This window comes from Nannobrachium achirus, assembly GCF_963921795.1.
Source record: "Nannobrachium achirus genome assembly, chromosome: 9".
In the NCBI taxonomy this organism is placed as follows: domain Eukaryota; kingdom Metazoa; phylum Chordata; class Actinopteri; order Myctophiformes; family Myctophidae; genus Nannobrachium; species Nannobrachium achirus.
The window spans coordinates 31,943,124-31,966,925 of record NC_137818.1 but is presented as its reverse complement, the minus strand read 5'-3'; the positions used below and the strand labels follow the sequence as shown (position 1 = coordinate 31,966,925).

Genomic DNA, 23,802 nt, shown 5'->3' with positions numbered 1-23,802 from the left:
CACAACCTCCACCCCACCAGGGACCCCCGGAGCTCCAGGGACCCCCTTCTGCCACCACCAAAAAGTGCAAAAATGACCAAATGACCACCCAAACAGGGCTGTTCACGGGGAATTCCCAGGGACCACCGACTCCTGGTGCTCCAGCATGGATGCCCCTAGTGGAGGACCCCCGCCACTGCAGCGCACATAAAATGCTGTAACTTGGGCTAGGAGCGACGGGGAGAGCCGGGGCCGGTACCCACGCGTCCGCCTCGGCGGCGCCAAGGGAGCCGTCAACATGAATCTGTCCCATATAGCGCCACCATCAGGCACATTTTTTGAAACACATTTTTGGACACTGCTCCTACATGCAAATCGGTACACAGTATGTCTACACTCATGTCATCAACATGGATCTGTCCCATATAGCGCCACCATCAGGCCGATTCTTTCAAAAACATTTTTGGACACTGCTCCTACAGATTATGCCCTAAAATCATGCAAATCGGTACACAGTATGTCTATACTCATGTCATCAACATGGATCTGTCCCATATAGCGCCACCATCTGGCCAATTTTTTCAAAGACATTTTTGGACACTGCTCCTACACATTTTGCCCTAAAATCACGCTGCGACCTGACGGTCGCTTATCTCCCGATTAGGGAGTCTTACTGGTATAAGATTCTAATGCATTGCAATAAATGAAGAGAATCTTCTTTAGATTCAATAATTTAAGCACTAGCAATTCATGACAATGGATTTGTGAATTGCTTATGGTTTTACTATGTATTTGGCCGCAGATCCCCATCCCCAGAAGAGTAGATTTGTGTTCACAATTATTCAATATACTGTATATATTTTAATGGTCTTCATACATAGCAGATGTACATGCTCGCTATATATGAGCTTGAATCTGCTATTTTTGAGAACCACTGTTCCAAGCAACTGTTCTATTATCCTAAAAAGAGTTTTATGAAAACGAATGTTGCTAATTGTGAGCGAAGTTTACTATGAGAAACGTCACAGCTTGTCCGTCCGTGTAGACGTGTACACATTTTCACTTTCTATGGGTTTGCCGCTCTGACATCATGCTCTGATGTCACTTTGATGTCCGGGGAACCACTCCACCAGATGGGTTTGCCACTCTGACATCATGCTCTGGCTTCACTGTGATGTCACACTAACAGAATCATGCCCATATATGTAGTTCCCTGATGTCATCAATATTAATGATGCCCTGTTAGAGAGATCCCTGTGATGCCAGGGGGAACAAATCCCTTTTATGCCCATATATGGAGATCCCTGATGTCCACATCACTGTGGCGTGACCTCGCCCTTTAGGGTGAGGTCGCTTGTCGTCCTGAGGCGCCTTACTAGTATATATAGCTAAAATCTAATGACACATATTCTACAACATGTCTTCTAAATCCTTCTAACGTTTTTGAAAAACCTATGTTTCTATGATCAGTGGTTCTCAAACCTTTTCATGTCAAGGACCCTCAAAATTATATGTATTTGGCTGAGGACCCCCATCACAAAATATGTTGTTCCAGGCAAAGATTTGAGTTACAAAAGTTTGCTTTAAAAATATATATATTCAAAGATTTGCTCAAATGTTCATGATTTTTCAAAAATAGCAAATAGCTTTATACCAGAAGCACAGTGCCGCGCTGTGAGCTTGTAGATCCGCTATTTCTTGAATAGCTAAAGTATAAAATAATGGCTAAAGTGGTTAAAATCTAAAATGGCACAGATGCTTTCCAGAAATGGTTTAAAGCCTAGAATGACCCCAATGTCACTTCATAAAAATCCTGGGCCCATTCAAGCTGAAATCATTGGGTGTAGCCCGGTTTTGTGCAATGGCAGAAAGTTGAAGCGCTGCCTGCATGCACCTCTTCACGTAGACGTTGCATCACACACCAGATGGGAGAGGTTCATTCACAATGCCCCAAAACTGGGCTGAGACCAAAACAAATCCTTCTGCATCCATTGTGACATTGTTTGCACTCGCTGGAGGATTTCTGCACGTCAGTGGGTGCCAGCCGAGGGCTGACGTGAGCTGCAGAACGTTTGTCACCCTCGGAACGGTCGCCACCAGCCAGGTGTTCCTAAACGTGACCTCTGTAAAACTATGCCTAAACCTAACCTTAGTCCCAATCATAACCTCAGCAAAACTATGCCTAAACCTAACCTAACAGTCCCAATCATAACCTCAGCAAAACTATGCCTAAACCTAACCTTAGTCCCAATCATAACCTCAGCAAAACTGTGCCTAAACCTAACCTTAGTCCCAATCATAACCTCAGCAAAACTATGCCTAAACCTAACCTTAGTCCCAATCATAACCTCAGCAAAACTATGCCTAAACCAAACCTTATTTCTATCTTAAACGCAGTAAAACAAATACAAGAATACAGGAAACGCTGGGGACGAGTGCGGTCTCTGGGAAACAAATGGGGCAGAGTGTGTTTAGGGGTGAGCCTCCTGGTTACCCTCACTTGTAGTATTTGACTATATTGTATTGTTTCACATGGTCTGATTCTGGATAGGCTGTATAGTATAGACCTACAAGATATAGGCCTTACATGTATCTACTGCTAACCGTGTCATCATAGCACTAGTTCCAGGACCCCTAGGGGGTCTTCAGAGTTACTAGGGGGGCACCAAATGTTTGTGTGATAGGAACTACTTTAACCACTTGAACCCTAGAATTCATTTTAGGGGAGGAACATTGGCCGAAAAGAGCAGATCTACAAGCCGAATTAAGCTCACAACGCCTCGCGCGTGAGCTTACATCAACTGTGTTCGGTTTGGTGTGGTGTAGCAGATCAGGTCAAGTACAAGTTTTCTAAGTATTAAGGGTTTAAGACAAGTGGTCTGAAAATACACATTAACATGAATTCAACACTGATGATACTGCTGTCATGTCTATGAAGTCTATGAAGCTATATGAAATCTATTAACAGGTTTAATCTGCAATACAATATTTAGTGGGGGTCCCTGTTTCATCTCTTTGGCCTGAAAAACATTGAAGACCCTATAGCTGTTTTATAGGCTACTGTAGTTATGCAAATATGCCTTCGATTCCCTCCTGTCTTGGAACAGCAAGCATACGCACACGCACATGCACGTACGCGTGCGCACACACACACGCACACACACACACACACACACACACACACACACACACACACACACACACACACACACACACACACACACACACACACGCACATACACACACACACACACACACACACAATCCCCGATCAGAGTCAAGGTGTGGGTTTGATCCATGAACCAGGTTGCCATGTGTGATTGAGTTTCATACAGCCTGGGTCTCTGAGCCGAGGCTCCACCAGACTATCTTTCCTTATGACTACACTGTTTAAACACCCCTCCATTATACAGACATCCATCCTTCTCGGAAATGAGCACCTGTAATAGTGCCAAACAGACATGGTCTGAGGTTACACCTCAAAAACCCACCACCAAACAATGACACTTTGATCTCTGTCGTAGGCTCGTTCCACAGTGCTATACATTGTGTGACCTCCCCTGCTTGTTGTACCACCCTTGTAGCTCTCTAGAGGCAGCTAGCCAAGAGGGAGGGAGGGCCTTTGAAGAGTGTGCAGGGACGTGCAAAGAATGTTATAGAGGCAGGGGCTGACATTTCTAAAAGGGCCTTTTGGGTGATAATAGACCTCCAAGCTCACAATGCGTCGCAGCGCGTTGTCAGCAGACCTCCAAGCTCTCAATGCATCGCAGCGCGTTGTCAGCTAGGTCAGCTATTTTTGGTGCTTGATACCACACTGAATTAACTGCTTTAGTGCCTATCCCGAACTAGTTCGGGATGATTTGGACCGTCCTGGGTGCCTATCCCGAACTAGTTCGGCTTTAAAAAATAAATAAAAAATTGCAATTTTTTTTCTTTTTTTTTCGAGCCGGGCCACCGGCCGTCATCTGTTTACACAGCCCGCGAGAGCGTCGCGCCGCCGATATTTACCATCCACTCCAATGCAATCCAGGATCTTTAGAGCTCATTTTCTCTGTTCCATGCATATCCATGAGGTGTGCAAGGTTTAATCATGGCTAAATCGCCGAAAATAGGGCTTCTAAAATGCTTGGTAGCCAATTGCTAACTTCAAGCTAACTTCATCCTGTCCCTGTTGATGACACAAAGGAAAGTGTTCAGGCTTGTCATGGCTGCGCACGGCTTGTGCTGTTACAGCGCTTGTGGATGGGTGTTTTCTATGGCCACTGGGCGCCCTCTAGTGGTGAAAAGGTGGCATTGAAAGCGTTAAACATAATCAAGCCAATAGAGGGTATGCGCGTGACATCATCGTCATACCCGGAAGTTATGCGGGAACGCCTAATGAGTGGCAAAAAAATACTTTCTGGCCTTGACAGCCCATACATCCAAACAGAAAAGTCCTATTCAGTTGCACTAAACAACATTACACGATGTTAAACTCACTTTGCCGCTCACTTTGCCACTTGATTTGCCACTCGATTTGCCATTCACTTTAAGCATGTGCATACCCTCTATACTGGAGATGTGGTGTAACAGGATAGATTTCTACACAAAGAGGGCAATTCGTTCAACTTAAGATGCTGCATTCAAGTTCAGAAGTTTATACAAGACAATGTCTCTTGAATGCTGCCTTCAGATATGGCATGGAAAGCAGGGCATTTGCCTTTCTTTCACCATAGTAAAAACTGCATTCATGGTCTGGAGAGGGCACTTTTTACAGACGGTTAGAAGGGCAGGGGCTCAAGCCCCCTTTGATGGCTATGTGTACACGTGCCTGAGAGTGTGTGTAGTGCTAGGGGAGGGAGGGGGAGAGAGAGAGAGAGAGAGAGAGAGAGAGAGAGAGAGAGAGAGAGAGAGAGAGAGAATGAGAATCACTGTATGAGTGACCACACTTTTTCTGTTTTTTTCTTTCTCTGCAGTTAAAAAAAAGTCCAGTCCCAAAGTAGTTCAACACAATAACAAAAAGGTTCAGCTCTGAGCCATGTCATTGGCCGAGGAGCGTCTGACAGGAAAATCCAATGGCTCTTGATGCCAGGTCAGGACTTCAGTGCCTGATATAAATGGAATGCAATAGACAGACATAACGCCTAATCTGAATCATTCCGCCAGGTCACTCGGATAGAACAGGAACACTGAACCACTCATATCTGTGGTACAGTGGGAGGACTGGACAAGATGAGTGCCTCTGTGGCGGTCTATAGGAACATCTACACTGAGGACCGCTTCAAGCAGTCGTATGGCAGCCAAGAGAAACCAGGCGAGACCGCACGGCTCCGGGAGAGGCTGGCCGCGCGCTGCAGGTGCTCCCGACGCGCCGCTCTTAACCTGGTGAGGGAGAGGGTGCCTATCTTCAAATGGCTACCGAGATACAGGCTGAAGAAGTGGATTCTAGGGGACACGATAGCAGGGCTGACGGTTGGGATTCTGCATATTCCACAAGGTAAGTTCATTATGAATAAATACCTGGAGGACACACAAACTAAGAAACTTTATATTAGGCTTTACTGTCGGCTGGCGATGTGTATTTATTTAGGATAGGCTACCTCTTTATCTTGTATGGGATTTGATGTCTAGTTATAAATGTCTAATTTCTGAACATTTAAAAGGTTAAAGTGCTATATTCTGATCACTGCTATAGAATCAATGTTTGGACAGTAATGGGTCTCCAGGCAGCTATTTAATGAGCAGAAAATATATTTTCAGGTGGGTTGCCAGTTTCAGCCAATCAGGAGAGAGTACCCATGTACAGTTAACTTAGCATACAGCATCAGCTTCCATTTTATCAGAATATAGTTTTTTAACACATATTTTAACAAAAACACATCACTTTACCCTACCTTTAAAAAACAGTTAAATATAAAAAATAGATATGTACGGAGCCCCCTAGTGGCCACAGGAGGGAACAAATATATATAACGCTAATTTGTGGCCACCAATTACTATTTCGTGGCCATGAATTAGCATTATATACATTTTTTCCCTCCAGTGGCCACTGGGGGGCTCCGTAGATATGTAATATAGGCCTAATAAATAATAAAAACAATTCTGTGTTTCATTTTATATGTGTCAGCAGAGCACCGCAGTAATTCTGGACACAATTCATGACACACTTTGCTGACTTTCAAATTATGTTTTTCCCCACAACAGGCATGGCCTTTGCTTTACTCACATCAGTAGCACCAATATTTGGTCTGTACACCTCCTTCTTCCCCGTGGTGCTGTACATGCTGTTTGGCACTGGTCGCCATGTCTCCACTGGTAAGAAGCCTGAACTACACCCTACCTGCATTGTAAATGCCATGAGTGATTGCGACCTATCAAAACCTCGACCAGCTGTCTGTCTGTCTGTCTCACGTCACACTTTTGCCCTGCTCATATCTCCACAACCGTTGCCCGATCCAAGCCAAATTTTGCACACACACTCCTTGCCTGCCAAACCACAAACCCAATTCTCACATGACCCTCTTCTAGCGCCACCATGAGGCCGGTTCTTGCAAAACACATTTTTGGACACTGCTCCTACAGATTTTGCCCTAAAATAACGCAAATCGATACACAGTATGTCTACACTCATGTCATCAACATGGATCTGTCCCATTTAGCGCTCCCTTCAGGCCGATTTTTTAAAACACATTTTTGGACACTGCTCCTACAGATTTTGCCCTAAAATCACGCAAATCGGTACACAGTATGTCTACACTCATCTCATCAACATGGATCTGTCCCATTTAGCGCCACCATCAGGCAGATTTTTTTAAACACATTTTTGGACACTGCTCCTACAGATTTTGCCCTAAAATCACACAAATCAGTACCCAGTATGTCTACACTCATCTCATCAACATGGATCTGTCCCATATAGCGCCACCATCAGGCTGATTTTTTTAAACACATTTTTGGACATTCTCTTACTGGTAATTAATGTCTTCTATGTATTTATCTTAAAATGTGTTTGTACAGTGTCACACAAAAGTATCAAAAGGAGCAGATCTATGAGTTCGGAACGTGATGCGAAACGGCGTGTTTTGAACTTGTAGATCTGCTACTTTTGCTATTTTTGACTTTGACATATGATGCTTCCACCAGACAGAGACGCTGTACAGATTTGTTTCTAAATTCAAATAACATTGTTCATTAAAATTGGACTCTTGAATCCCATGCACCCATCTGACTTACGTGCATTTTCCCCCCGTTCTTTTTAGATTTATTTTGGGCTTTTTATGCCTTTATACAGTAGGTAGAAAGGAAATGGTAAGGGAGAGAGAAAATGGGGAGTAACACGCAGCAAAGGGCGTCGGGATCAGGACTCGAACCCGTGCTGCGCTGTCAGGCTACATTGAGTTTTGGTGCCCGCACTGCCCGGAACGCTAGGCCAGCAGTCCGGGCCATGCATGTTTTATTTTAATGGTCATTGTTCTGTCCGGCTTGAATCAGTGGAAATAATGTAGCTTGCTTTACTTCATTGGTATCTCAATGAAAACAATTTCTCCCCCCAAGGTTAATAAGAAAAAACATCATGACATTATCATTATCATATCATTATCACATTATCATCAAAATGTTAGCGTTTTGCTAGTTTCTTGGGGGCCCATTTGCAATATCCTCACGAGCCACCAGTGGGGGCCCCGGTGTAAATGATGTGTAGCTACTACTGTATAAATGGTCTTGTATGTTTTCCCTTTCACATGCTCTCTGAGGGCAGACCTCATGTAAGTACACCTTCTGTCAACTGAACTGATTATACAATCTGAATGAGTTCATGTCCATCAGTGCACAAACTTGCTAAAAGAAATACCACAAAATGAAATCAAAATCTTGGTACATATGTTTAAACATATAGCATTTCTGTACCTGCTATCATTAAAAAATATAATCAAGTACAATGGACCACAATGGAAACAAGCCACAGTGGTTTTGTTACATCATTTTAGCCTAACCTTTGCCTGTTAACAAACATGTTAGTAAAGCATTAAATCAATCAATCAAAACCATATCTATACTATAATTTTGCGAATGTCGGAGTGTCTGAGTGTCTGTCACAGTGTTTCTCCTCAGTGGCTGGATCACCATAAGCATATGAACACACCTGACATAACTGTGAAGCCCGTTTGTCACTTTCACAAATCGTATGCTGTATATTAGCATTTTTATGGTGTATCTACTATCTATTCTGCATCTAGCTTGAGGCACATCTATTCTGCATCTAGCATGAGGCAAAATGTTTAACCAGCTCTGTGTGTGTGTGTGTGTGTGTGTGTGTGTGTGTGTGTGTGTGTGTGTGTGTGTGTGTGTGTGTGTGTGTGTGTGTGTGTGTGTGTGTGTGTGTGTGTGTGTGTGCAGGCAGGCAGGCGGGTGTGTGTGCAGGCGGGTGGGCGGGTGGGCTGGGGGGGGGCAGGGGACACAGTATCTCTGTAGCCATTAAACGAAACGGGTTTCTTACATTGATGCTCCTACATCATGCAAGCACCAGTTAAAGTTACTTTCCATCCCTCATATACTGTATGCACAGTGCACATCCCATAACCCACACACTGCACATCATTTTGGAGCTCATATCTTTGAACGGGTAAGGGCTAGTACACTATTAACCACTTAAACCCCAGCATCTGTATTGTGGGGAAAGCTTTCCCCACAATAACAGAAAAGACCCTAGAGTAGAGCCCTGAGGGACTCCAGTCAACCCAAATAGGGTTTAAGTGGTTAAAGATATTTATACGCACATTTTGTTTATGCGTGTCAGGTACATTTGCAGTGGTGAGTCTGATGACGGGCACAGTGGTGGAGCAGCTGGTTCCCAGTCCTTTGGAGCTCAACTCCAGCAGTCCTGAAGCGGCGGACTTTGAGGCCCAGAGGATCGGGGTGGCCTCAGCTGTTGCCCTCCTCTCAGGTATCATGATGGTGAGTCCATGGGAAGTGTGTCTTCTGCACTGACGCTTCTCAACCATTTCAGGCCGTGACTGAATAGCAGACGTATTTGCTATTTGACAAACCATTTCAACAACGCAAATCTTGAAAGGTCAAAATATTTTCAGATGGGGGTCTGCGGCTAAATACATATTAATTGGGGGTCCTTGAAAAATAGCAAAAGTAGCAGATCTAGGGCGCCCGCTGGCCTACTGGTCCAGGTGCATACCACATAGGCTCTGATGCCTGACAGCTTGTCGCGGGTTCGAGTCCCGATCCCGACGACCTTTGCTGCGTGTCACTCCCCATCTCTCCCTCCATTTCCTGTCAGTCTACTGTCCTATCAATAAAAGGCATTAAAGCCCCTAAACAAATCTTTTTTTTAAAAGTAGCAGATCTATAAGCTGATCTATAAGTGGCCTATATGGGGAGATGCGTCTTGACCCAAGGAATCCAGGGAAAAAAGAATTTTAATTTTCCGATCTACGGTTCAAGAGTTACGGGGCAAAACGTAAAGTGGGCCGTTATAGCGCCACCATGAGGCCGAGTGATGTAATTATTTTTCGATTCATTCTTAAAATCATTATGAATCTCCTCTCCGAGGTTTGAAACTGTAGCTCCTATGGTTTACGAGAGAAAAATACTTGAAAGTGATTTCTTGCATTGTCCCATTATAAGTCAATGGGGACAATTAAGCGTCGTTTTTTGCCGATTACGTCGGCATGGTAAGGCGGATCGGAACGAAAGGTAATAGAACACCATTCCCGGCCGAGCCACACATTTTGATGTATATATTGCGCGAGTGGTGTAAATGGTGCGGCACTAGTTACGCACCGGACGGACGGAGACAGACAGACCAACACACACGGCCACGTATAGGGACCTTGTGTTCCACACAGCTCCAAAAAAAATAAAGTTAGAATATGGATATATGAGGTCTCCACTCAACAGTGACGATATACAGTTCTTCTCCCATGAGCTCATGTAATAAACTTCTGTTCTATCTTAGAAAGAGTCAATTGTATCTGTCCTACTCAGTTTGAGTCAACATCTAGTTTGATCCAAAATTCCTCAACACCTTGCATCTGATTCCATGGGCATAAAATAACGGGATCAATTGGTCATTGTCTCTCTGCAGCTCTGCATGTTTGTCCTTCAGCTGGGCTTCCTCTCCACCTACCTGTCGGAGCCCATCGTCAAGGCGTTCACCAGCGCTGCAGCCTTCCATGTCACCGTCTCACAGCTGCAGAGCATGCTGGGGCTGCGAGTCCCTCGTCACACCGGGACCTTTTCCCTGTTCAAGGTCAGCAGTACTTTACAAGTATCGTCTTATTATTTATTCTGGGTTATGTACTTTTTGTGAATGATATCTTCATTGGCAGTAACCTACTGACTAATCTACTGTATGTCAATTCACCCTTTGTCAAGTCCCGCCCACCTCTTCAAACCCATTGGTTGCTGTGTCTTGGTGGGACACTCGGTGGGACACTCCATCCACTACCATTGTAATTCAGTTGCTTCGTATTGTTATTCTGTGTGTTCAATTCTCATTTCAAACTTGGTTTCAGTAAAATTGAGCTGCTCAGTGGCAGTATAGTGACTCAGCATGTTTTAGAAATTTTTTTATTTCTCCAAAAATTATGTTTTAGCAAATTCAACATAAAAAGGCGGAACTAGGGCGGGACAAGGCAGATAGAGCCTGCTGGTTGGTCAGTCAGGGACCAATCAGAAGGCTAACAAAGGGTGAATTCTGTGCTGGCAGTGGATCAGATAATAAGGTGTTATTGCTATGTCCGGTGTACAGGTAGCCTACATATGAATAAAACATATTTTGTTCTTGTTCCTCTCAACGTTCTGATATAATAAAAAAAAGAATAATAATAACAATTATAATATGCATATATTCAACAAGGAAAATAAACAAAAAAGGAATAATCAAGAAGGAGAAGAGTTTTACCATTGTCCTTGCACCTAAGGTACAGTACTTGAAGTGTGCAAGGTATTTGCTCCGAGGTTATAAACGTATCTTTCCCCTTCACTGGCCTCAGTTCATTCTCTCTTCTGCCCTGTCCTGAAAACAGAACAAAACCCAACTGCTTTTACTCAGTCGTCTTCAAGCGCTTTGCTGACTCTGCCACTGTTTGACGTGTTCCAGACTCTAGCATCGGTGATGGAGAACCTCCCTCACACCAACACAGCCGAACTGCTCATCTCCATGGTGTGTTTGCTCGTCCTGGTGCCAGTCAAGGAGATCAACATGCGCTGCCGGCAACGCCTACGCACGCCTATCCCTGTGGAGATCATCACGGTCAGTCAGTCGACACGTGACCTATATCTTATTGTTGCAATAGTCTCGCATGGCCATATGATCCGAGATCTCCACCTACTTGTGTGTCTGGGGGAAACCTAAATTCACTATGGGTTTGAAGTGTTGACGCGAACCGGCCGCTGACAAAACCTGCACCCAGTGCTTTGCTTTGAAAACAAATCATATCACCGTCCCAATACGAAGGCCCCGTCCTGAAGTCCGTTTACACCAGCCAGTTTTAGGCCCTACAGTGGAGTTAGAGGTCAACAAACGTTTTCTACTACTACGTTAGTACCTCCTGTACCCTATAGTGGTACAGTACATGTACTGTACTCCCATTTGAGAAGCACTGCTCCACCATACAGATTGTTTCAAATAATTATTACGTCAAAATAAGCTTTAAATCTTTAAAGGTAGGGTAAATGATTTTCTTTGGTTAAAATAAGTGTTAAATAACTATATTCTGATAGTAGTCATTGCTATAGAGTGTTTGTTCTCCAGCTCTTTATTAAACAGAAAATGTACAGATTAAACAAGTGAGATTAGAAGAAATGAGCGGACAAAATTAGAACCGGACTCTCTCCTGATTGGCTGAAATTGTGACACCTACCTGATTTTTTTTTCTTCTGTTTATTAAAGAGCTGGAGAGACAGGGACCCCTGTGACTAAACAAACAAACAAACAAACAAACACTATAGTAATGATTACTATCAGAATTTAGTACTTATCAACAAAAACACAAAAAGGTTTTAACCAAAAAATATCACTTACCCTATCTTTAAATTAACATTGTGTGTTAATTGTGTGAGGTGACGGAATACATTCTCATTCATTTTGCAGGTGATTATCGCCACAGGAGTAGCCTACGCTTCCTCTCTAGACTCTACTTATGATGTTCAGATAGTTGGCCATATCCCTGCTGGGTAAGTCCTGGTGGATTTGACATAATTCAAAAGACATGACGACGAGCCCACATGACCCCCCGGTGACTGACTTCACTGTAACTGTCATTTCTTCAGGTTCCCAAGTCCACGGATGCCTGCCTTGCATACCTTCCCTGACATCGCTGGAGACACGGTAGCCATAACATTCGTCGGTTATGCTGTGTCCGTCTCGTTGGCAATGATCTATGCTGACAAGCATGGATATTCTATTCATCCCAACCAGGTATGGTCATTGATGTAATGCAAACATGTGCTTAAGGAGTCTTGTCCACAGAGAGCGCCTTTTAATGCTTTTATTGATATGTATACAGTAGGTTGACAAAATGGGGACAGAGCTGGGGTTGACATGCAGCAAAGGTCGTCGGGATCGTGACTCGGCCCAGGCCAGAAAGTGCCTTTTGAGCTGGCAGCACCAATCTAACTCTTCCCAGCACCGATTATTGCGATTCAGCGCTGCCGACACCCTGCGTTTTTACTGAGGTTTTTGGAGGCTGTTGTGTCTGAGACCCGGGTAATTTGCAACCTTGTTTACTGTTGTTTCAGCTAACTATTTGTGCAAATAACGCAGTTGACCGGATGTTTGGAGCAGTGAGCACCTGAACAGTGTGCGAGTGCTATATGGACATTGATATCCAAAGCACTCCTCCTCAGCTCAAAAGGCGTTCTCTGTGGACACAGCCCCTTAAAGGAGTAGTTCACCAGAATATTACTTATTTCATTCATTACACACCCCACGAAGCCTTGAATTCATAGAGGTTCTTGTTGCATTCCTGAGGGAATCATTTGATGACCGGGTCATCGGTCAATAGGACTCTGTATGGAAATTTGAGCCTCATTCATACTTCATCACATGACGGTGTCCTAGGCCGATAATTCAGGCTTCATTTGTTTGTTTCTTGCTGGTAGGAGCTGCTGGCCCATGGCATCTCCAACACTGTGTCCTCCCTCTTCACCTGCTTCCCCAGCTCAGCCACTCTGGCCACCACTAACATCCTGGAGAGCGCTGGAGCACACACACAGGTGCAGTGATAGAAGTAGATCTGCTATTTTTTTAAAGTCGTGAAAATGTGTGCAAATCTTTGAATATATTTACTTTTTTAAGCAAACATTTGTAACTTCCGGTGGGAGTTTGCCACTGAGTGCGACGAATCTGCCGGCTGGAATCGAGGGGTAGAGAGAATGACGTCATACTGTCTTTTCCTTTCGAGACGTTCATTGCCTAATACGTGTCATTTTGGGGGTCCCTGGCGTGAAAATGTTGTACTGTAACTATTGTAAGGGATGCATTTACATAGTATCTATCAACACTTGCCCTTGTTCTGACACTGAGGCAGGGGTGTTGTCTGGTTCATGCATACATGATGACACAGTAACATCTGTATCTATGCAGAGGAAGCAGCCATGGTAAAGTGTAACTGATAGTTAGAATATTAAACATGTTCTGTTGTCTTCTCCAGCTCTCCGGCTTGTTCACCAGCGTGGTGGTTCTGATTGTCCTGCTGCTCATTGGACCTCTGTTCTACTTCTTACCCAAGGTGTGTGTGTGTGTGTGTGTGTGTGTGTGTGTGTGTGTGTGTGTGTGTGTGTGTGTGTGTGTGTGTGTGTGTGTGTGTGTGTGTGTGTGTGTGTGTGTGTGTGTGTGTGTGTGTGTGTATTTGGGTGCGTGTGCGTGTGTCGTGTGTGCATGCAAGAGACACACAGAATCCATGTCCATCTTGTGTCCATGTCTTTCCCCAGGCACGTGCACACATAGACATGGGGCTTGAGCCCCTGCCCTTTTATCCGTCTGAAAAAAGTGCTCTCTCCACACCATGAATGCAGTTTTTATTTTACTAAAGACATGCAAATGCCGTCTTTCCATGCCATACCTGAAGGCAGCATTCAAGAGAATCGTCTTGTCCAACCTCTCCTGAACTTGAATGCAGCATCTTGTTGAAAGAATTCACCCTTTGTTAGCCTCCTGGTTGGTCCCTGACTGACCAACCAGCAGGCTCTATCTGCCTTGTCCCGCCCTGGTTCCGCCTTTTTCATGTTGAATTAGCTAAAACATAGTTTTTGGAGAAATAAAAACATTTAAAAACATGCTGATTCACTATGCTGCCACTGAGCAGCTCCAATTGACTGAAACAAAGTTTGAAATTAGAATTGAGCACACAGAATAACAATATGAAGCAACTGAATTAACATGGCAGTGGATGGAATGTCCCACTGAATGTCCCTCCAAGTCAAAGCAACCAATGGGTGTGGAGAGGGGTAGGACAATGGGCGGGACTTGACAAAGGGTGGATTGCCCTCACAGTGTAGAAATCCATGCCCTTACACCACATCTCCAGTATTGACTTGATTATGCTTAGTTTAGTGTGGTATCACACGCCGAAAATAGCCGACCTCCAAGCTCACAACTTGGAGCGGTGTGAGCTGCGACGCGGTTTGAGCTTGGAGGTCTGCTATTTTCAATATTTTTACCAAAAGGCCCTTTTAGAAAGTCAGCCCCTGCCTTCTCTAACATTCTCTGCACGTCCCTATCTTTCCCAGGCAGTGCTGGCATGCATCAACGTCACCAGTCTCAGGCAGATGTTCCTACAGTTCCGGGACCTTCCTGACCTGTGGAGAATCAGCAAGATAGACTTCGTAAGTGATCCATACGTCAAAGAACTGTTGAGAAACCGCTGCACCGGTAGCTGAGTGGTTAATCTTTGATTGATTGATTGATTGATTGATTGATTGAAGACTTTATTAGAAGTTTGCTTAGGGAAAGGTACAGTTTCATGACAGTACAGTTCACTGATACAAGGTCTACTAAAAGGAGATCCTAGAAAAGACTAAGCTTATTTCCACAGGAAACCATTAAAGTATCTCATATAACATTGAATGACAGTCGAATAGAACACAGTACCGAATAGAACACAGTAGTATGCAGTAGATATGTAAATAAAATAAAATGAAAGAACCAAAAAAAAAGAAAACAGAAAGTATATACAAAGAAGGGGCAGGGGAGGGTAGGGCTGGGCTAGGTTTGTTTTTTTAACCAGTTGCGAACGGCTGCTGCCTGTAAGTGGTTTTTCAGGGCAATTTTAAAGGATGCTAGGGATCCACACTCCTTTATGGCCTTCGGTAAGGCTTTCCACATTTTGGTGGTATAGCAGAAGAATTAGTTTGACCCTTTGTTGGTTTTGACTCTGGGTTGAAAGTGATCTGTGGCACTGCCTCTGGTGTTGTAATCAAACCAAATCAAATCAAATGTGTATTTATAAAGCACTTTTAAAACAACCGAAGCTGACCGAAGGGCTGTACAAGATAAAAAGAAAAAAACAGAGCATCAACATGTGACATATGTACACATGCAGCTATCTGTGCACAAAGTATACAAAATATAGGAAAATAGAACAAAATTAAATAGGCTCAAATAAATGCAATTAAACTCATTAGAAGAATATGTCGTTTTAAGTAGGGATTCAAAAACTTTGATGGACTGGGCAGATCTAATGGGGAGGGTCACATGGTGGCTTCTACATGGATCCCGGACCCCAGTGGTGTATTTAAAACACATTAAAGCAGTTAAGCCTTGTTTATACTTGGTTGCACATCGTGTCTCGTACTGAATAGTCCAGATATACAAGGCTTTAGTCTTGTGACACTGCGTTGCTGTGACACTACCCCTATTTTCGGTGCGAGAAAACGTCACGCAACTAAGTTTGAATCAGGCATTAGTGTGCGTCAATATGTAATCATCAACATCCCCATCAGATGGACTGGGAATGTTGGCCTTTGTTGCATGCATGTCACTCCCTTTCTCTGCCCCTGATTTCCTGTCTCGTCTCTCTTCACTTTCCTGGAAAGCTACCGGTATAATGATATGGGGGGGGGGGGGGACAAGTCAGTTAATACTGTGATCATGGATTTGATTAGTTTATTGACTGGCTCATAAACATCTTCATTTTATTGAGTTGATAAAGCACAACTAAGTAAACTAGTAAACAGAAATTGGAGTTGTGCTGCTAGACATGTGATATTACGTACAGTCTTCACTTCAACACACGTACGTGTAAAAAACAAAAAAGCATTTGTGTGGATTGAATACGTTTCTTCACCAGACACAATCTATATCAATGGTTCCCAAACTTTTCAGGTCGAGACCCGAAAAGAGAGATTAGACTTTTGCCCGGGACTCAAACTAGTGAAAACAGCAGATCTACAGATCTTCGCGCCGCGTTGTGAGATTGTAGATTGGCTATTTTCACTACTTCTTAAACATTTGTTTTCTAATTTATGGAATTTCTTAGATCTTTCTTTTATTTGTTAATGAAATGACTTGGCTTTTTTGGGGAATATCTTTTGAAAATATTTTGAAATAATAATAATTAAAAATACCAAAATGAAGGGACCCAGTTTTTGGGAAACAGTGATCTACATTCGCATTCAGCTTCAGTGTATAAGTGCTTCTGTGCATAAGCTGTTGTTATGAACATGTCTATTTCTCTAGGTGGTCTGGGTTGTAACGTGGCTGTCTGTGGTGGTCCTCAACGTGGACCTTGGCCTCGCCATCGGCGTGGTCTTCTCCATGATGACCGTCATCTGCAGAACACAGAGGTGCGTACCGTATTTGCTTTGTACAAATCGCTCGTTGAATAATGAGCAAACAAAGCCAGTTCCCTCCGATGCTCCATAAATGTGTTGCATGTCTGAACGTGTAAACAGCAAGCGGGAATAGTGTAACAGTAATCGTGCTCATTATGCCCCGTTATAGGAATTATAAAACCCCGGAGACGGCTATATAAATATCACTTTGATTTATTATGTGCTTTGTTTCTCTGGGTTATGAACTTTTCATGACCCATTATAGGCAAATGTCTACTTATAACGCTGAGCCTGTGTACGTCTGTGTTGTGATATATTTGATGCTATATTCTAAATCGATCACCATTGACCGCAACACTGCCCTGTCCCCCCACAGGGCTGGTTGTTCAGTGCTGGGCCGGGCCAGCAACACAGAGATCTACAGACCCATGGAGAATCACAGTAAGGTGAGAGGACAACTTTTTGACATCGTCGCCATCGGGCTTTCTTTTCTTTTCGTAAATTAACGCCCTCCTTGATTATACCACAGCGTCACACAGAAGCATCAAAAGTAGTAGATTGGCAAGCTCGCAAACGCATTTCGAAATGCGTCTCGAAACATTTTGAGCTTGTAGGTCTGATACTTTAAATTTTAATTTGAATCCTGTTGGACATATGAGGTTTCCACCCGACAGAGACCATATTCTTAGAAATTCTGAAAAATGTCAGTGTATCTTGCGTGCGGAATCCACTAATACATATGAAGATAAGTATACTCCGCACTCACTTTGAATAAGAGTCTTTTTTAATAAAGATACAGCAGTAGCCTTCAGATAACAACAAGGTACTGTATGTAACTCTGAGAGAATACAATGGAGCCAAAATAGATCCCCAATTGATTGATTGATTGATTGATTGAAGAATTTATTAAAAGGTTGCATAGGAAAAAGTGCAGTTTCATGATAGTACAAATAACTGGTACAAGGTCAACTAAAACTAGATCCTAGTAAGCTTTTCGTCTTATTTACACAGGACCCACTTTATGTATCTCATATAACATTGAAAGACAGACGGATAGAACTCAGTACTTTGCATAGGATATCATCAATTCAGGAGACGATCACTTGGGTTAAGATATACTTTATTGACCAGAATGAAGCAGAAAGCAAGCATCACATAACATGGCATATTGAGCACCCTACTATAGAGACAGCATAGAATCTAAGCCTATATCTAAGCGCATAGTATTGGCAGCCTACCTTAGCTCTACTATAAGACAGCATAGAATCTATAGCCTAAGTTAGCATGGTTTGGCATGGGGTTCTGCCTCGGGCCATGGCTCGCTGAACCCACGATCCTCATGTTACCATGAGCATCGAGGGCATAATCTAATTACAGCGAGCCCTGGCCCGATACCCCCCGAGGGGGATCTAAGGCAGAACCTGAAGGTGGCGCTGGGGTGGTGGCGGGGCAGTGCTATGCAACAAGACTGAGTCCCACCATCTGACTTCCCTAAGAACTATGGGTAAGGGGGGGGGCAGGACCTAGTGACCCACCCCCCTCCGCGCGCGCTCCCTTGGGACCGCCCCCTGAACTCGCTTTGATCCTTACGAATCGTCGCACTATTTCAGGAGACGATCACTTGGGTTAAGATATACTTTATTGACCAGAATGAAGCAGAAAGCAAGCATCACATAACATGGCATATTGAGCACCCTACTATAGAGACAGCATAGAATCTAAGCCTATATCTAAGCGCATAGTATTGGCAGCCTACCTTAGCTCTACTATAAGACAGCATAGAATCTATAGCCTAAGTTAGCATGGTTTGGCATGGGGTTCTGCCTCGGGCCATGGCTCGCTGAACCCACGATCCTCATGTTACCATGAGCATCGAGGGCATAATCTAATTACAGCGAGCCCTGGCCCGATACCCCCCAAAACTACAAACCCCCAAAGCACGCCAAAATCTCAGAATCCCATGCCAGTGCTAGCCAACTGCGAGGAAGGCAGCTCTGCTGTGACTCTAGCGATTAAGTTATTATTACTGCGGGGCAAACTATGAACTGCCTTTCCTGCTAACGCAAAAATAATAATTAAGCATATTAGCATCTGGCAGAGCGAATATTACTAAGGCAAAATACTAAGCAATGATATTGGCAGCTTGCCAAAAACGCTATAAGTACTGCTAAAGCAATTTAATAATTAAGAATGTTAGCAGCTGGCAGACCGAACCAACGGTGAGGAAGGTGGTACTGCTGACTATAACGATATACTGCAATCTGACTGAAGCCATACTAAAACACCCTAGAGAAAAGCGGGAGCAGCAACATGGACGTATATATATATAGACAGCAGAACCAGAAGCAGCGATGAAACCTTTAATTCATATAACTACAACGCCATACAGCTTCACATCCTACCTAACTAACACCCCAGCAACCACCTAGCTTTTGCATGATTGAAATATTAAAGCGTAATATTTATCGTGGCCCGCAACCTATCAGGGGCGCGAGCCCCGAGTAACGCAACAGAAGCAGCAAATAAAACCCTATGGAACAACCCTGCTAATAGTGCCTGCAGCACTATTAACATCAGCAGCAGAAGCGTTAACTGGAACCATTACGCTTCGGTCAGTCCTGTGTTGTGTGTGCTTGATAGCTTGGCGTGCAGGATCTTGAGTTAGCTGAGGGCACCAGAAGTGCTGGTGGTGTGGCTGCTCCGATCCGGAGAGAATGCAGAGTGAAGAGGGGCGGGCCGCAAATCTGGCAGCTCTCTCCGGGGGTCGTGTGACGAGGACGTCGGGCAGACGGCCCGGTGTTCAGCATGGACATGAAAGGACAGAAGGGAGAGTTAGTTCTGCGACTGACACTGGTGTACCTTCCCTGCTTAAACTGCGAGCTGCAATCTTCAGAGGCCATGTGCTAGTCGCATCTTAAGCCTGGCCTTGGTGACCGCATGTGCTTGCCGCAGAAATTACAATCTTAGCTTTAGCTGACCATAACAATGAAACCGCGCCTAAGGACGCTGACTTTTAGGATCACAGAGAAATTTTCGCAGCCCACGGAGCGCTCTGCAGAGTCTGCTGCTGCACATATGAGAATCTCCACGAGATACGTGGAGATTCTTGACCGTCTTGACCTTTAAAGGCAAGCTATGCAAGCCTAGAGAGCGGCTAAAGCCCAACATTCAGTACAAGTAAGACGCTGCCATGTAACTATGGTTGCCTATATTAGCAAGCTTAGAGAGCGGCTGAACGCTCACAGAATCGAACAAGCGAATGCGTTGCTATTTACCTGCTAGAGTGTGGCTCCTCAGGGCATCTGGCTGAGCCCGAGGGCGCCCGGAGCGCCGCCGCTGAAGCTGCTCCGCGCCCGGGGCACCGCCGCCGAAACTGCTCCGCTCCGCAGGGAATGCGGCGTGTAGAGAGATGGCGCGACGCCTTCACTCTGGCCCTGCTCCCTCAGTCTCGCGGCGAACCAGCATGCGTCATGGAACAGAGGGTCGTTGGGGCAGACATCGGGCGGACAGCCAGGTGTTTCAGCCTGCTAGAGTCTGGCTCCGCCGTGCTTCCAGGGCAGCCGTCGCTGGCGAGAAAACTGGCTCCCGCCGTTGGCGCTAGAACTGGCGTTCCTCCGCGGCGTGACGGCGGTGTCGGTGTACCGCTCCCCCCGGAAGATGAGCCTGTGCCCTACGTGCCTCCGTCGTGGGCTCGCGGGCCGCCGGGAAGTCAGGAGGCTGGCGGGCCGGCTGTCCCAAGGCAGCAGCGGAAGCAGCTGTGGCCGTCGCAGCGATACCCTCCGTGGTGCCGACCGACTCCCGACTGGACTCCCAGCCGCACACAGCACTAGACGACGCTAGAAACACAACCTTCATGACATGATTAGTGGAACCTGCAGCTAAAGCTGCCATGATAACCTGCTGTCCCAGCCGTGGGCCTGCAGCCGCGCCGGCCTGAAGCTGGAATAATAGACAGGATGAATAGCAACCAGCAAGTATTAGCTTTAGCATGAGCTGAAGGAAAACAGTACTGGAGCCAAGTGCAGCGGCTACGGAAACACCACTAGAACATACAGTGTGCTATGTGACCCAGTACTATAACCTTAGTTTGCAACAAATATTTGAGTTAAACCCCTTTAACTTCTGAAACACTGGTAGCAGCTTAACATGCAGTAGAAACACCCCGCAGCTGCCGTGCGACGCTGCAAAGACGACCTGCCGTAGCTGTCGCTATGCGTCGGCTTTAGCCCGAAGCTGAAAGATAGACCTGATGTTAGGGTTAGGAAACCTGAAAAATAAACACAATGTTAGGTTAGGAACCTGAAGTTAAAACGTAGACCTGGTGTTAGCTGCGCCCTTATAGCCGCCGCAGCGAGACGCTGTTAAGAAAGTGATTTAGCTGGACCTGTGCCGCTTTAGCCTGGAGCTGCCATACTGGAGCATTAATGACAACATGTTAGCAGAAAACACTCAACACCCTGGTAACAGCTTGACATGCAGTAGAAACAATCACTTGCTGGTTTTTATAGCATTTAGTATAGCAGTACCGCTGACAACTTAGAACTTATCAACTAAAAGCCTACGATGCGAGGAAAAGCTACAGCTGATGGATGCTGAAACTGAAAGAGAATGTTTAGCTGGATGGGAGGGAGGGAGGGTGGTCTATCGAGCATTTAGAGTAGACTACGATTCCCTGCATGCACTAGCGAGTTCAACTGGTGACGTCAGGACAGACAGGCACGACTGTGTTAGCGGAAGCAAAACAAGTTCGCACGTAAACTGTATAGCCTGCGGGTTTTCCTCCTCCCAGGAGCTCACACGGAAAACATCCTTAATAGGCTTCTCAAAGAGAGGCGATTACTGTTTTTAATAGTTCCTCCCGCGAGGGCTTCTACGCCACGGTAAATGGCAGCAGCCCTACTATGGTCCAAGAAGCGACAGGAACCATTTAGTAGCTGCTAAGGTATAGCAACTAGTACCTCATAAGCAGCAGCTGTTAAGACGGCCAGACAGTGCAAAAAGAGGAAAACATACACATAACCCGAGGCGAGGCAGAAGCAATATAGGCCCCATACTAACTAGATTAAGCACGCTGCGGGCGAAGCTTGCTACTAGCACGACGCCGAGGCTTGGCATGATAGAGAACTACATTTCCCACACGCAGCGCTTAGTATTTGCTGCCGAACGTCATGCCGTAAATCACCGCTTGACGTGACTCGGCTAGCTCAGCTAGGTGAACTCTGCCGTTTACAGACACCTGCAACCTACAAACTGAATCCTCCTAGCGTGATTCATTACCTGCTACGGGGCTGTGTTTTCACGCGGGCCGCCGCTCTATGCCTTGACATGGCTAGCACATTGATTTACCAGCTAACAGCATCCTTACCGAAATAGCCGGCTAGCAATAGCCACCAGCTAGCTCCTAGCTGACTATACATTAAACCTGTTGTTCCGCGCTAGCCGATACGGCCCGCGGCGCGCCGTTGCAAAGTACTGACATGGTTATCGACAAACCCAACGACTGAAATTACTTTAACTCATGGTAGCCCAGTAAAGGCCCACCAGGGCACGAAATAAGTTAGCATTTAGCCCGTAGCCACAGCCAACTTCTATGATACTGAGTTTACCCTTAGCAACTTTAGCAAGCCTGTAACACCTTTGAAATATCTTTAGCAACAACTGAAAGTACAGAAATCAGCTAGGCACCAGCAACGATAGCAAGAAATCTGAACCTTGAAACAGCAGTTTAGAATTCAGCGATTACCAGAATAACAATCTCAAACTTCCCATACAACCTGGCCAAGAACACAGCTTCTTAGTTTGGCAGCTAAGTTTACAGTTTACAGTTTAGGCATTTAGCCGACGCTTTTAATCCAAAGCGACTTACACTAAGCAGATACAACATCGCAATAATAAACAAGATAATAGGTCAGTACATTAACAGCAATATAACAATGTAAATGGATATCTATCTAGAGAAAAACACAATATAATCAAGTTCTAAAGAAACCTAACAAACAAATGTTAACTAGCTTCATGTATGGTCATTGAACATACATGAATTGAGCGATAGAAAAATAGCAGAAATACTCAGCCAAGTTAGGCACCCTCTCCAAGCGGTGGGCAGCAGCACAGCTACCTGCAAGCTACAAGTGTGGCACTTGTGTGTGTACTGCAGCATGGTAGCAAGCAGCAGTGCTATGCAACAAGACTGAGTCCCACCATCTGACTTCCCTAAGAACTATGGGTAAGGGGGGGGGCAGGACCTAGTGACCCACCCCCCTCCGCGCGCGCGCTCCCTTGGGACCGCCCCCTGAACTCGCTTTGATCCTTACGAATCGTCGCACTATTAACAAAAGAACAAAAAAAGCAGTCATAATTTACACTGTAAATCCTCAGTGCTTATTTAACACAGAGAGTGTGGACCCTCACGGGCCGGTCTATTTGGCTCTATTTGTACACAACAAACCTTTCGGATCCCATGGTGGTCCCCGAACCATTAGGTGATGAATTTCTCAACGGAAGAGTAGGGAGAACACTTCCATCGAGTGCAGATAGGATAGTTATGTTGCACAAACAAACATATTTGTTCAAATAGATTGCATCTTTTAAGACATGCCAGACAGTAACCCATATACGTGAAGGCACAAAACACAAAAATATATTTTACGAGGCATTATTTGAATCAACTGAACAAATGCTGAGGAGTTCAGACAGTCTCTTTGTGAGCTTGAGGGTGGGCATTCACGAATAGTGATTTTTAGTATTCGAATTATTCGACCTCAAAGTATTCGAATATTCGACAGGACTGGCCAAACTGTCAAATATTAAGTAAGCAAGAGGCGAACATTGTGAAAATAGCCGATCTACATGCTCACAACGCCTCGCATTGCGAGGCGTTGTGAGCATGTAGATCGGCTATTTTCACAATATTTATCTGCGGAACCGAGTCACATTAAATGTAATACCTACAATTCCAAGTGCTTGTCAGGGTGGGGGTCCCCAGTTCAAATATGTTTTTTTGGGGGTCACAGCCTAAAAAAGTTTGAGAACCCCTGGTATTAACAAATTCAT

The 23,802-nt window shown here is 44.9% G+C and overlaps 1 protein-coding gene across 1 annotated transcript in view; it reads left to right on the top strand.

Annotated features, from left to right (window-relative positions):
* Positions 1-5,129: 5,129 nt before the first annotated feature.
* Positions 5,130-23,802, top strand: part of slc26a10 (solute carrier family 26 member 10) — a 23,714-nt gene continuing 5,041 nt past the window's right edge. The window contains exons 1-12 of the mRNA XM_080733094.1: positions 5,130-5,455; positions 6,163-6,273; positions 8,756-8,913; positions 10,058-10,222; positions 11,075-11,227; positions 12,068-12,150; positions 12,247-12,394; positions 13,078-13,191; positions 13,629-13,706; positions 14,707-14,802; positions 16,655-16,761; positions 17,126-17,195. Of these exons, the coding sequence (XP_080589220.1) occupies positions 5,191-5,455; positions 6,163-6,273; positions 8,756-8,913; positions 10,058-10,222; positions 11,075-11,227; positions 12,068-12,150; positions 12,247-12,394; positions 13,078-13,191; positions 13,629-13,706; positions 14,707-14,802; positions 16,655-16,761; positions 17,126-17,195 (1,548 nt within the window). The 5' untranslated portion in view covers positions 5,130-5,190. The remainder of the gene's footprint in view (positions 5,456-6,162; positions 6,274-8,755; positions 8,914-10,057; positions 10,223-11,074; positions 11,228-12,067; positions 12,151-12,246; positions 12,395-13,077; positions 13,192-13,628; positions 13,707-14,706; positions 14,803-16,654; positions 16,762-17,125; positions 17,196-23,802) is intronic.